The sequence below is a fragment of the Schistosoma mansoni genome (genome assembly GCF_000237925.1).
Source record: "Schistosoma mansoni, WGS project CABG00000000 data, supercontig 0013, strain Puerto Rico, whole genome shotgun sequence".
In the NCBI taxonomy this organism is placed as follows: Eukaryota; Metazoa; Platyhelminthes; class Trematoda; order Strigeidida; family Schistosomatidae; genus Schistosoma; species Schistosoma mansoni.
This window is the reverse complement of record NW_017386025.1, coordinates 2,216,543-2,230,081: the sequence shown is the minus strand read 5'-3', so window position 1 is coordinate 2,230,081 and position 13,539 is coordinate 2,216,543. Positions and strand designations below refer to the sequence as shown.

At 31.3% G+C, this 13,539-nt stretch overlaps 1 protein-coding gene across 1 annotated transcript in view; it reads left to right on the top strand.

Annotated features, from left to right (window-relative positions):
* Smp_167390 (hypothetical protein) overlaps positions 1–12,864 on the top strand; it is a gene marked incomplete at both ends in the record, with an annotated part of 32,525 nt that extends 19,661 nt beyond the window's left edge. Inside the window, 2 exons of the mRNA XM_018790888.1 lie at positions 6,489–6,568; positions 12,807–12,864. Coding sequence (XP_018645902.1) covers positions 6,489–6,568; positions 12,807–12,864 — 138 coding nt within the window. The remainder of the gene's footprint in view (positions 1–6,488; positions 6,569–12,806) is intronic.
* Positions 12,865–13,539: the final 675 nt, after the last annotated feature.

The following is a 13,539-nucleotide window of genomic DNA, read 5'->3' as shown; positions in this document are numbered from 1 at the left end:
GAGTTTGGACTGATATCACGATACTGATGGTCCTATGTTCGATTCCCGCCTGCGGGATCGTGGATGTGCACTACCGAGGAGTCCACTAATGAGATCATTTTAAATTCTACAATCTCTACAACCCTATACTGATACTTGAATTAGTTGAACTATTTTCTTATTCTACAGCTTAACGGTTCTATTAAATGAATAAGGCAATAGAGTGAACCTAAATTTGGCATATCAACTCAGGGATGAAAGTGCATCCAGCTGTCGAGTCCCAAATAGGACGAATATCATGTCCTGGATTCCACTGCTAGCCGACATCTATCTCTGCTTATAATCCTACTGACTTACTGACAATATTGAGGCAATTTTTACAGGATGTTCATATGACAAAAGAGAATGATCGATTACAGTCCCGAGCATCAATGAAATTTGATATTGTTTTAAATTTCTGTAGCTATAAATATTCTAGAATACAGAATCATGATATGATACTGATAGAAAGATGATATTCAGTGATACAATCCGGCCACTCATTATGCCAAATTATTGAAATAAACCTTCAAGTAATTTGAGATCAAAGATATAATCACTAGCCAGATGAATAAAATTTTTGGCTTTGTTAGAATAACTTGCTTGTATACAAAATATTGACAAATTAATGATTAAATGGTTTACGGAAGGATGAATCATCCATTTTATCAGGAAATAAATTTCATTCAAGGATCATGGGCAATTTTGGTTCTGTCATGACAGCGAAATTCTGGAAAATAAAAGAAATTCTTACCTTCAAATATTACTTCTTGTGTTAACGGTTAGTGGTGAAGTTCAGAAAAACGTTTCATATTTGAATAAATAAAAATTTACTGATAAGATAGGGTATAAATCCATGAATTTCCAGAGCGTTTACTTTATATTGTTCGATATCTGTGCAGTGTTTGATGATTTTCCGTTCATTCAGTGAGTAAATACTACATATAAAAGCATAATTCTCCCTGAAGATTTCATTTCAAGTTTTAACTTCCATTTAATTTATTTTTTTCCATTCGGCACTACAGTTTCATCTTCATAGAAGACATATATAGATAGCTTTAGATTATTAAAATGAAGTCTTCAGTGGGAATCGTGCTATTATATCCAACACCCTCTCAACAAAGGAACATAACAATGCTCGGAATTCCAAGATATTGCACTTTTATTAAGCATTGAAAAAAGAATGATTGCCCTTACACTAACCTGACTAGACCAGATAATTTAAACTTGTGACCGAACATTATTCGTCAAGGTTAGGTACACTATACTCAGTAATCCTGATAAAATACAAAACATGCTTCATAAATAATGGTGATCTCAAATCAATACACATTCAAACAAGATCCATTAGACACCACACTACATAACATTATACTAAGAAATTTAACTGCACATAGTCAAGTTGTAAGGAACAATGATAAATTTTTGTAAATCACGTAAATAATTAAATATTATATCTGTGAAATTAAGTGGAACTTTTAAAAAATAGCCCATCATATTAGCAGAACTACATGCCTTTTTATATTGCATTATAACAAATAAACTAGGTGCATTCTTTTCTCTATGCTTCCATGCACGTTGCTAAGTAGTCAGTGAATGTTTGGATAACAAATTTTCAGGAAAAGGTTTAAATATGGAACCGTAGGTAACTGAAATATTTGGATTTGGAATATGATTAAACACGCTGACATTTACAATAATACAATATTATAGTTTAAATCACGAATCGAAATCAGTTAGACCACCGTTAGAAACCCTGAATCACTGGACTCGTGCTTCATTCAAATACGATAGTTCTCGCATACAGAAATCAAACCCATGGCGTTTGTTTTCGCGCGCGGATGCTCAATATCTTGACCACTTAACCGGCATTCAACAAAGACAATATCTAACTTCAGTTAATTCATGATATTGCACAACCCTCATCCATCGTCTACATTGGAAAACTGTTCCACTTATGATATAATTGAACTTCACGAGTCACGTATTCTTCCTAAAATTCCAGAAGTAGCCTACCACTGTAGGATTCCGTATTAGAATGTAACAACCGTCTATTTTTACTCACTTTTCATTAGTTCTCTAGCTAAGATCAATTCATGATTTAAACTCTCAAAATCCTATAATTTTCACAAATCTCCTCATACTAATCTAAATATAAATTAAATTGTATAGATTTAACTAGAACAAAATCAAAACCTGATATTTATCAATAATTCGAGGTGTGTTCTTCATTTTTCAATGACTGACTGAATGCATTAAAGGGAAAAAGGAAAGGAACTCAATTCTTCGTGGTAATCTGTTCAAAGTATCAAAACAGTTTAAATAAATGTCAATCATATGAAATGAACATAATAAACCCTTTAATATAATGATTATATGTAAGGTAATAGTATTCAGTGAAAATAGTAATATATTAAATGAAATCAGTAGTATACATTAACTATTCACTTAAAATTTTAAATTCTCAATTACTATTCCTTATTGTATTTTTCTTTTTCTTTTTTTTCCTTCTTAATACATTTTTTCGATATATTGAAAAAACTATCATTTTGAATATGTTTCATTTAAACTACGTACCCGTAATCACGTTTTTAAAACCCTTTGAAGTAAGGTTTTTTTTTAAATAATTGGATACAGCAAAATAAAAACAAGGGGAGGGGGGGGGGTAAGTAAGTATGAATTAATGCTAAATGTATTATTTAATTAAATTAGTCTATTATATAAATGAAAATAAAATATCTATTAAGTTTTCTTTTCTTCCCTATCTTATTTTATAATTAATTTAAGTACATTAGATTAAATATTGTCTTTAAATGTATGTATATACTTTATTAGTCGTTATAAGATTTCCAATGGGTTCCGATTATTATTATTAAAACACATTATACTGAAGATAGAAAACTTGGTTACTTTTTTTAATTCTATGAGAAAAGATAATCAAATCAAATTATACTGATAGTCTAGAACAGTTTTAGGCATTAATTCAAGATTAAGCATGTCAAGATAGTTGCACTGCATGGGGCGGAGACGTGGAGAAATACGAAAGCCATCAACCAGAAGATACAGGTGTTTATTAACAGTTGTCTACGCAAAATACTTCGGATCCGTTGGCTAGACACTATCAGAAACGATTAGAAATGTGTATCTATGATTTCATAGATGTAACTTAGGACATGAAGCTTTCAAGGTGAGTGCCTTCGATCTTTGGGACAATAATTCGACATCTGATTGTATACATCTATCATCTCAACCAATTTACGATATCATGCAATCATCTTTCTATGTCACTGGTTTATAACTTGCATATATTTAACATGGTTGAACCACACTGTTTACAACTTTACATTTTAACTCCGGGAATCAACGGTTGAAATAAATTACCATTGATCACATGCAATGAGGAATGTGTATTTCTAGGAAGTTCCATACTACCACCAAACAACTATCCAGTAATTTCAGGTTTTTGAAAGTTATCAAACTAAGATCAATTTTTGATGTAAGCTATCACATATTAATCATGTTCTCATAATTTCACCTTTACATCTCTGTCAACATTCATAATCAATTCAATGTTATCATTCTTTAATTAAACATAAAATTAAAGTTGTTAAGTTATAAATTTTCATAAAGTATAACATTTTCTAGAAATCCGAACACTTTAAAAGTATCTCTAATTTTCAACAAACTAATGTTTCCTATGAGAGAAGGAGTTCTATTAACTTGTTAAAATGAAACAAATATATCTTTGAATTATTAACAAACTTTTAAAATTTTTATTTTTATATTTTTCACTTGGTAACAACCATTTATATCCGTATATTATAAATAGGTCCAGTTAATAATAATCAATAACAAAAAAAATTTTTTTTTTATATTCATCAACATTTTGAAGTAAAAAATTGATGTGCTATTTTTTTGTTTTGTACCTTTAATTCATCATCTTCATCAGTAGTATCAAAATAAATTAATTATTTATTGAGTATACAAAAATAAACTGATTTTCTTTACATTTGTAAACTAAAAATAAATAATTGTTTACAGAATAAATACATAAATTTAATTTTATGCTTCGAGTTAAATGTCAGTTAAAACGTTTAAAAAAAAAAGAAAAAAGAGAAAAAACGGAAGAAAGAATAATTATTTACAGAATTAAATTTACTTAGTAATGTTTGTTTGTATCTTCCTATTGATGTTTAAGAGTGCAACAGAGACTAACCAGTTGCAGTCCTAAACATCAATAGGAAGATACAAACAAACAATACTAAGTAAATTTAAACTTCACACTATTGCACATGCAAGTGACTATGAGGACTCAGTAGTTGAGTGTAGAACACGATGGTGTTTGAAGCGAACGGTACTGGGTTCGAGTCCCAGAATGAACATCAACTCTGAGATACAGGTACATCCAGCTGACGAATGTGAAATAGGTCGAAATGAAAATCCTTGATTCTACTGCTATCCACTATTCATCTTTGCTTATATTTACAGAATTGTTTTCTTTTTTACTTTTTACTTCTCTATGACATGATTTGTTGATGTTTTCATCTTTGTTCCTAAGTATCAAAGAGTACGACATATATATATATATATGTTGTGTATTTTATTGTTCCTGTAAAAGTATTCTTAGAACTACTGACTAGGTATTTAAACGGAAATTTATATCATCATCAAATACTTTTTATTTTCACTTCATATCATAAATTAACTTTTTTTAATGACTGAAAATATAAAAAATTTCATAGGTGTTAAAAAAAAAAAGAAAAATTGTCATAATATGAATATTTCTAGAAATCGAAATGTGTATTTTTGATTAAAATTGTTGTTTGTTTGTTTTTATCAGGAGGGGGTCTCGTGGAGATTTTTTGGAAAAAAAGTTGTGTACAAAAAATCACAATTGAAGAATATGATTTTAAGTTAGTATTTGAAAAACTTGTAAAACAATGATAAGACTAAAAATGATCAATGATCTAGAGGTTAATTGTTGACGAGTAATATCGATGGTCATTAGTTCAATCTACGGTGGTGAGATTATTGATGTACACAACAAAAGAGTTTCATATTAGAACGAAATAGCTCTTCAATGTTCACAATTTTTTATACGTTTTTAGGGTTGTCTAATTTAAGACTATTCGCGATGTTGATAATTTTAATTTATTTTTATCCAACTGAAAACTTCTTGCAGTAAGCACGAGATCTAGTATTCATGTTAATCGACACACATGTGTTGCACATCTGCATGGAAAGGGGTTTTTAACATACATTTACTGACGTAGGCCTGTTACCTCTTGTGAAGGAACATAGGCCGCTGACCGGAATTCGTCAACCTACTCTGTTCTAGGCTCCTCTTTCCAGCTATCGCTAAGTGTTATTCGTTCTTTTGATATCTGCCTCCAATTTCTAGCTCAATGTGTTCTTTAGATTGCTTCTTTTCCTTTTGACTTGAAGATTCCAAGGTAAGACTGGTTTTGGGATGAGCGTCTTTTCCTAATTTTGTGTTCAGCTGCAAGACGTTTTGTTTTCTGCCACAGTAGGTTGTTGCTGATTTTATCCAGCCAACGGATCTGGAGTATCTTGCATAGACAGTTGCTTATAAATATGTTTACTTTTGTAATGATGATTGCAGTTATTCCCCAACTTTCAGTTCCGTACAATAACACTGTCTTCACATACCTTTTGAAGATTCTGACTTTGATGTTGGCTGACAGTTGTTTTAACCTTCAAATGTTCCTCAATTACGGGAATGCTTTACCTGCTTTACCAATCAGTACCTTTAAATTTGCATCAGATTCTCCTTGTTTATCGATGATGCTACCCAGTTACGAAAAAATGTACTCCTATTCCAGAGTCTCCTCATTGTGTGATTGAATTAGAGCTCCGTGTGTTGTATTTGAAAATCTTGCTTTATCTCTTGCGTAAGTTGAGGCCTACTGATGTAGAGGCTGGTGACACATTGACTTTCTCCATCTGCATTTGCTCTTGTGTATGGGCTAGAAGAGTTTGGTCATCTGCCAAGTCCAGATAGTCTAGTTGTATCTAACCTGTCTACTGTATTTTGTGCTTCCGCTGACATGTGGAGGTCTTCATAACCCAGTCAACCACCAGAAGAAAGGGAAAGGGAGAGAGTAAGCAGTATTGTCTGTCACCAGTCCTCACTTGGAATGCATCTTTCAGACGTTCTCCATACACCACTTCGCACTATAGTCCATCATATGAATTCCGAATGATGTTGAGAATCTTCTCAGGTACACCATGGTTTCAAAAATTTGAGCATACATAGAACATTTGTCTACCAATTGCATTAATTCACGTTAACATTCACTTGAAATAAGATGAAGATCATTTGGTTGATCATAATGTCCGAAAAATCACTTGAAAGAAATGTAGTAAACTTAGTTGAATGTATATTTCCAAAAATATATTAAATTTTCTTAATCTACCAAGAAAGTGTTTTTTGTTACTCTATATTTTAGAATTCTGTTCTTCTCGGTTATATACAATGTACTGTTGGTCGTGTGATCCATAGTGGTGGTGAACTAATTTTACCAATAACGTAGGTCAAAGTAGTGAATTTTGATTTAATTTTGTAAATCATATACTTAAGAGTTGTTTTAAAATAGCTGGAACGTTTTTAAATTAATTTTTTCAAGCAGACTTTCGAAATAGCAGTTTTATGGAGTCTAGAATAAATTTTAGATGGTGTTCTTAACAAAGTGATACTAATTTAGGGTATCATTAAAAAAGTAGGTAGAACGAAATCAAGTTTCGTCCCAGAACAGGACTTTTCTAAAGTGTCCAGTCATAACTCTACCAGGGGTCAAACTGAGGATTTACAGGTTTTATGGAAATTACCATTAAACCTTCAAGTTTGGGTTCAATGGTATACATTTTTAGATCCAATGAATTTGTGATACAGTGTAGTTATTACCAAATATTAATATTATTTGATATATATACCACTGTGTCCAACAAAGCACTATGTACAAGACCTGAGGGTCCTGGTATAAGGCTTCATCAGGGCCACTGGGTGGATACTACTGTTCGATAGTTTTCGATTAATAATCATACTCGAATATAATGTCAATTCATTGCAATTATCACTAGCATGTTTTGAATACAATCGGATAAAATATAGATAAAGCTTGGTTTTCAAAACTTTGAAAATAGGAATAATAGCATTATGAAACAACAAAACCATTGTCTTTAGCTTTAAGATAATGAACACATGACTTGACCTGTCAATGTTTTATTTTCAGAAACCGATTCAGTCATTGTCGTCAATGACTACCTCGATTCAGTGGTCTACTTGATAATGCACTGGTATTTTGTGAAATAGATACTACCCTTTATTTTTAGTCTGAACATCAACATTAGGGCTCATGCGCATTAACCTGATGAACCCCAATTAGAATGAAACGTACACAATGAACATCACTGCCAATCAATCCAAGAAATCGATAATTTTCGATATACGTTGTAAGGGGCAGACATTTTAGTGACCATTGTTAGAATACGAAAGCTACCATAAATTCTGTACCCCATAATGAATACCTGACTACAGAAATTAATTTACGACAAAATTTGAAAATATTCTATATAAAGCAGTTTTTGCAACAGTTAATATTTTTGACTGACAATTTCTCCTGCTTGTCCAAATTTCATAGCGTTCCGCATTGCATGAAAACCATACTATATATGATATTGACGACTACTTATATTGTACTCGGCATGCGTGAATACCATGATTATTACGCTTCATTCAGACAATAAGACGGAATATTAGAAAAAAACTCTACCAACCACTGAGATGTCACTGCTTGGGTTTTATAATATTCAACCATAAAAACTTAATACTAACATTTTATCAAAGTGGATATGTAGATAATGTAATAAATGAAAACAGACAAAATCTGTTTAAGAAATGAGATGTTAATCGATATCACTTGTTAAGACTCACTGTCATTATTTCTCTATCGAATAACGTCCCACTTTTCGATTAATTACACCCTATAACCGATACGATTAGAGCTGCAGTTCAGCCATAAATAATCCTAGCTCCTAAAAGTTCGGAAAATATTCTCCTCTTCTATCCCAGTAATAAGTCTGATAGATAGGCTTCTATGTACCAATATTTTAAACACTTAGTCTTTATAACTCAAAAAATTATCAGTTTATATACATAAGTTATCAGACCACAACACACCTCAAATGAGAAATCATACTTAATGAACAATTAAGCCATATTTGACACAGAGCCGAATAGACAGTACATAACTGATTAACAGTATTTAAAAAATAATGAAATGTATAACAACACTCAATAGGCTCAACAAAAACTTTGCGAAACATGGAATATTGAAATACAATAATCCACCTATCGAATAACTTTAGAATAAAAATATTAATATTAATAATCTACGAAATAACTCCGAAAGTCTCAACTTCTCTAATTCTCCTCCTCACTACAGCAATCACTAAGTAGGTATGTTAGTTAGTCAGTTAAAATAAATCTAAAATATTAAAAATATATTATTCCCATATATTGAAATCAATAGTAAGTATACTGCACAAAAATATAATCAACTAATTGATATTACAAATTATTTTCTGCTTACTATTTATGACAAAGGAATCATATATATTGACTAACAATACAAATCAATCACTACAGGCATCAAATATTAATTTCAGATATATTTACCTTCAAGCTTAAGATAGTAACTCACTGAAGACAAAGGTTGACGGTTGATCCATTTCGTGGATTGGTTGGAGTTAGACATTAACACAGTTGGATGCCGGTTCAGTGGTCTAGATGTTAAGCGTTTTTTCACGAAACCGATATGTCCTGGATTCGAATCTCGCAAGGCGGAATCATTGTTATGCACTACTGAGGAGTCCTACAGTAGAGCGAAACGGTCATCCAGTGCTTCGAGGTTTTCCATGTTGGTCTAGCTTCAATTAACTCATGATCTAAACTATTAAAATTACAATCCAAATTTAAGTAGTAACATTCATTTTCTTTTTTTAAAAATAACAGTTAAACAAAATAAATCTGATATTTTTAAGTATAGTTGAGTAAAACATTTCATCTTTTTGCATTATAAAAACATTTTATGTCATAGATTAATTCATTTTAAATTACAAGTTAATACTTTTATAAATAAATACCTAGATTAAATCGGTACGTAATCAGAATGAATACAATATCTAGAATCAGGAATATTCAATTTCTTTAGTGTAATGCCCAATAGCTGCTATTATTGTTTATAATGTTAATGGGGTAAATTATCAGTGATTTAGAATACAGCTGATGAATCATGATAAACAATAGAATTCAAGATAATGGTTTCGTCTGAAATGAGACTTATCAGTTATGTATGCCTAATGATTCTTTCTTTGGCGGCCTGTTTAAACATCTGGACTACCTGTTCCTGTCATTTAGATATTTCAACAAGTTATCTAATTTTGTTTGTTTTAATACATCATTATGGCTATTAATTGCACAACCTATTCAGGTGCGTTTCTGAAAAGTGTAAGACCTTTCGCTGTAAAGGTTATAGAAGGCCTAATTAGAGATATCGTGTTTGCTGGCAATATGCAGCGAGAAGAATGTACATTATTCAGATGTCGATTGACTGGGCTGCTAACTTCCAACCGGCGATCACTCAATATTTATCGTCAGTAAGGACGAAGAAGTAAGAAACGGAAACTTGTTGAAGTACTTTGTGATGAGAATTCCATACTGTACCAAAAATATAATATTGAATAAAGCTAATAATAATAAATAATAAATAAATAAATAAATTCACATAACAGAATTGAAATCCACTATTTTTCATTATATATATGCCAATTTCCTATGTACTAAGCTATTCATTTTAGATAGTCTTAAGTGTATTCAATGGATATGATGTTTATATCACTATTAAGAAGGGTTTAAATTATCTTGTCAGTATTTATGATGAAATTTCTACATTTAAATAGAAACTCTTCATTTACAATTTTAACTGTCAATAAAAACAAATCATCTAGTCTATTAAGAATAGAATCCCAAGTGAATTATGATAAGTTTGTTTCTGAGATATTTCTAAATGACTTATTCATTTAGTAGATAAATAGTTAAATCTTTGAACAAAATTTATCAACATTTGAAAACGTATTTTTGATAGAGAATAAAAGTTAAATTGAGTGACATATATATTCTGTTCAGTGAGACATTTACTAACTAATTTTCAGTAAGAAGTTGTGGAGATGGTTGAATTTCATTAATGTCATGGACCAACTAATCTTGTACCATCAACAAAAACCTGGATGCACTGGACGGCCATCTCGTCCTAGTGTGAATCTCCTCAGCAGTGCACATCCACGACCCCGCACGTAAGACTTGAACCCGAGACCTTAGATTTCGAGCACGAACTTTTAGCCTCTAGACCACCGAGTTGGCATCCGACGGTGACATTGTCAAACTTCAATCAGTCTAAGAGATTTCATAACCATTGTGCAACCTCTGACTGACAGTTATCATTTTCTCACTAGTGACAAGCTCTGGAGCTCTAGTGAAAAGCAGTGACCTGTGGAGCCAGTTCATATCGTGTGTGAAGAAGTTGCCAACCAAAGACAATGGAGGAAGGTCGTGGTTGTGCACTGCTTGGACGACCAATACTAGGACGAAACGGCCTTCCAGTGCATCCACGTTTTCAATGTTCGTTCAACATTGATCGGTCCATGATCTAAATAAAATAATAACTAATCACTAGCATTTACACCAGACAAAACAGTAAATATAAATGTGAAAGCAGATATTTAGAGCCAGCATCGCAAATTACTCTTGAACAACCATTGGAAAACAGGAAGCATAATGATGTTATTGTCCGTGTTAGCTATTGTTTAACTAAGGTCAGTCAATGATAAAAACTATAAAATTAAACAACCTTCGCAACTCTTCGCCCAGTTAGTACTCGATATCTGTTCATCTCCTATAGTACGAAAACGGTATATGAATATTTATAATTCGTTTAATATTACTTCAACATTGACACATAATTACGTATTTTTGGTTGATAATAAAATCGCATTGTACAAATCAAATTCATGTTAATCTTGTTTATCAATTTACAATCAATTAATCAACACAAAGGCGTATACTTGTGTATAAACGGTGTAATTACAAAGTTCCACCCTCAATATGATCCACGTTTGATTGCATTTTATACTCAACTTGACCTTCATTTTAAGTAATAAAATAGATGAAAAGTATAAACGGGACTCAGATCATATCGATTAGTGTTACCTTTCTTATAATATACATATTTACCACAATGTTATTTTTACACACGAGATAACGTTTCAATAAACCCTAATATCAACTCTGTAAAGGTTACTAGTAGAAACTGATTTTCTTTCTAAAACATAGAAACATTCATCATGTGCTTTTCTTTCCTTTCTGTAATTGTAATCTGTTGTAAATAAGTGAAGGCGGAGAAAAAAAGTAAAAGTACTAGTATTATTGTTGTTCCCTTTAAGTATTTTTTTATCAGATCAGTTCAGTGATCTATCCTTTCAAATGGCTTTTGATTTCACATATTTAATTATACTCTTATATATATATATATATATATATATATATATATATATATATAGCGTTTAAAGTGAGTAGTACTTGGTTCGAGTCCCAGAGCGGACATCAACTCCGAAATGCAGGTGCATCCAGCTGACAAGTCCCAAATAGGATGAGATACGCGTCCTGGATTCCACTGGTAGCCACTATCCATCTTTGCTTATCATTACTGATAACATTTCACACTGATTTTCTTAGTGATTTGAAATGAAAACAAAAAAATCGCAGAACGAAAATGCTTAGCAACAAAAAATGAAGGAATTTAAATGATCATTTCAAAAAATTCAGTCACAAAAATTTAAACTTGAGAACAAATCTTTAAAAGAATCATTAAAGCATGATAAAAGCTAATGTATAAAAATTTGTAGATTGCTTTTATTAAGAATGAAAATGTAACTGTTTTTGGGGAGAAGATAAAGCTAAACAGGATAAATATAGTTTTTAACACATTAAATGAAGATATCTATGATAAAATCCATATGGACTGTTAGGAAACCTTAATTTTTGTCTTTGAAAAGAAAACGTATATTTCGTTGGATATTTATTGTTCAATAAAATATGCTTCATCTAGCACAATTTGCCTATTTATTTCAACAAAAGTTGAATTATCAACAAAACGATATCCTGTATTGTGTAAGCTATGTCTGTAACTTGTTCGATTATTATAGATCGACATAAAAAACTCTGTCTAGATCCCTCTAAAATGGGATGACCTACCACCATAATCAGAATTTTGGACAGTGACGTTAAAATAGTTCTACTGTGAGGGGCTAAAACGTGCAGAACTACCATCACCAAAATGTATTGGTATTCATAAACAACTGTCTATGCAAGATACCGCAGATTAATTGATCAGAGTCTATCAGTAATAACCGTCGGTGGTAGAGAACAAACCAGCCTCCAGTTAGAAAAGAAATTAAGAAAATATCCTCAAGTTGAAAAGAACACATTTTACGGACACCAGTGATCTGTGTGGTAAAGCAAGACTAACTTATAATCTACTAGGCTAAAGGGAAAGTAGCATATCGAAAAACATATGACCATATTAAAGTTAAACTGTATTCTCTAGTAGTATTTAACTCGTCTAGTAAAATTAGTCAGCACTATTTTCATAACCCTATTTCTATATTTAGGGGATTTATTATTATTCCCGCCAATTTTTTGAATTTTGTAGATGGAATGAAGATATTCAAGTTGATCGAAACACATCAACAGAGGTGGTCGGTAAGTAGATCTACCTTTCATATTGATTGTATATAGGAGATAATTTCACATCAATTTGTGACGCACTTACAATTAAAATAAACCAATATCATATTTCCTGTTACAAATCTTCATATAATTTAATTTTGCATTCCACTGCCATTCATCCATACTGAAATAATTTTAGCGAATATTAATTTGTATATCAAAAACAATTCGTGTAAGACTTATAATTATAGATTACTTCATGTTGAAATCATTAAAACGTTTGTTGTCATCTCTAAATTAGATTAATTTAAGATATCCAATTTAAAGGGACAACATATTTGATTCGTCTACTAAAAACCGAGTATATTACATAAAAACAACTTCCAAAAGATATTCGTTAACTTAAAAGATATTGAAGATACTATACATGAACACTATAGATCAAAATACTGCTAAAATTTGGACTGATAATGAAATGGTATTGATTGTAAAGCATTGTATATTGGATGCCGGTTCAAAGGTCCAGAGGTTAAGAGCTCATGCGCGAGATCGAAGGTCCTGGGTTCGAATCCCACGAGGCGGGATCGTGGAAATGCACCTTTTTTGTCAATTAATAAAATGGTTCTAATAATATTATTAACTTTGATTTAATTTTCAAATAAGTTTATCTATAAATTTCATTTATTTTTTTTTATTGTTTTTATAATTGAGATTAT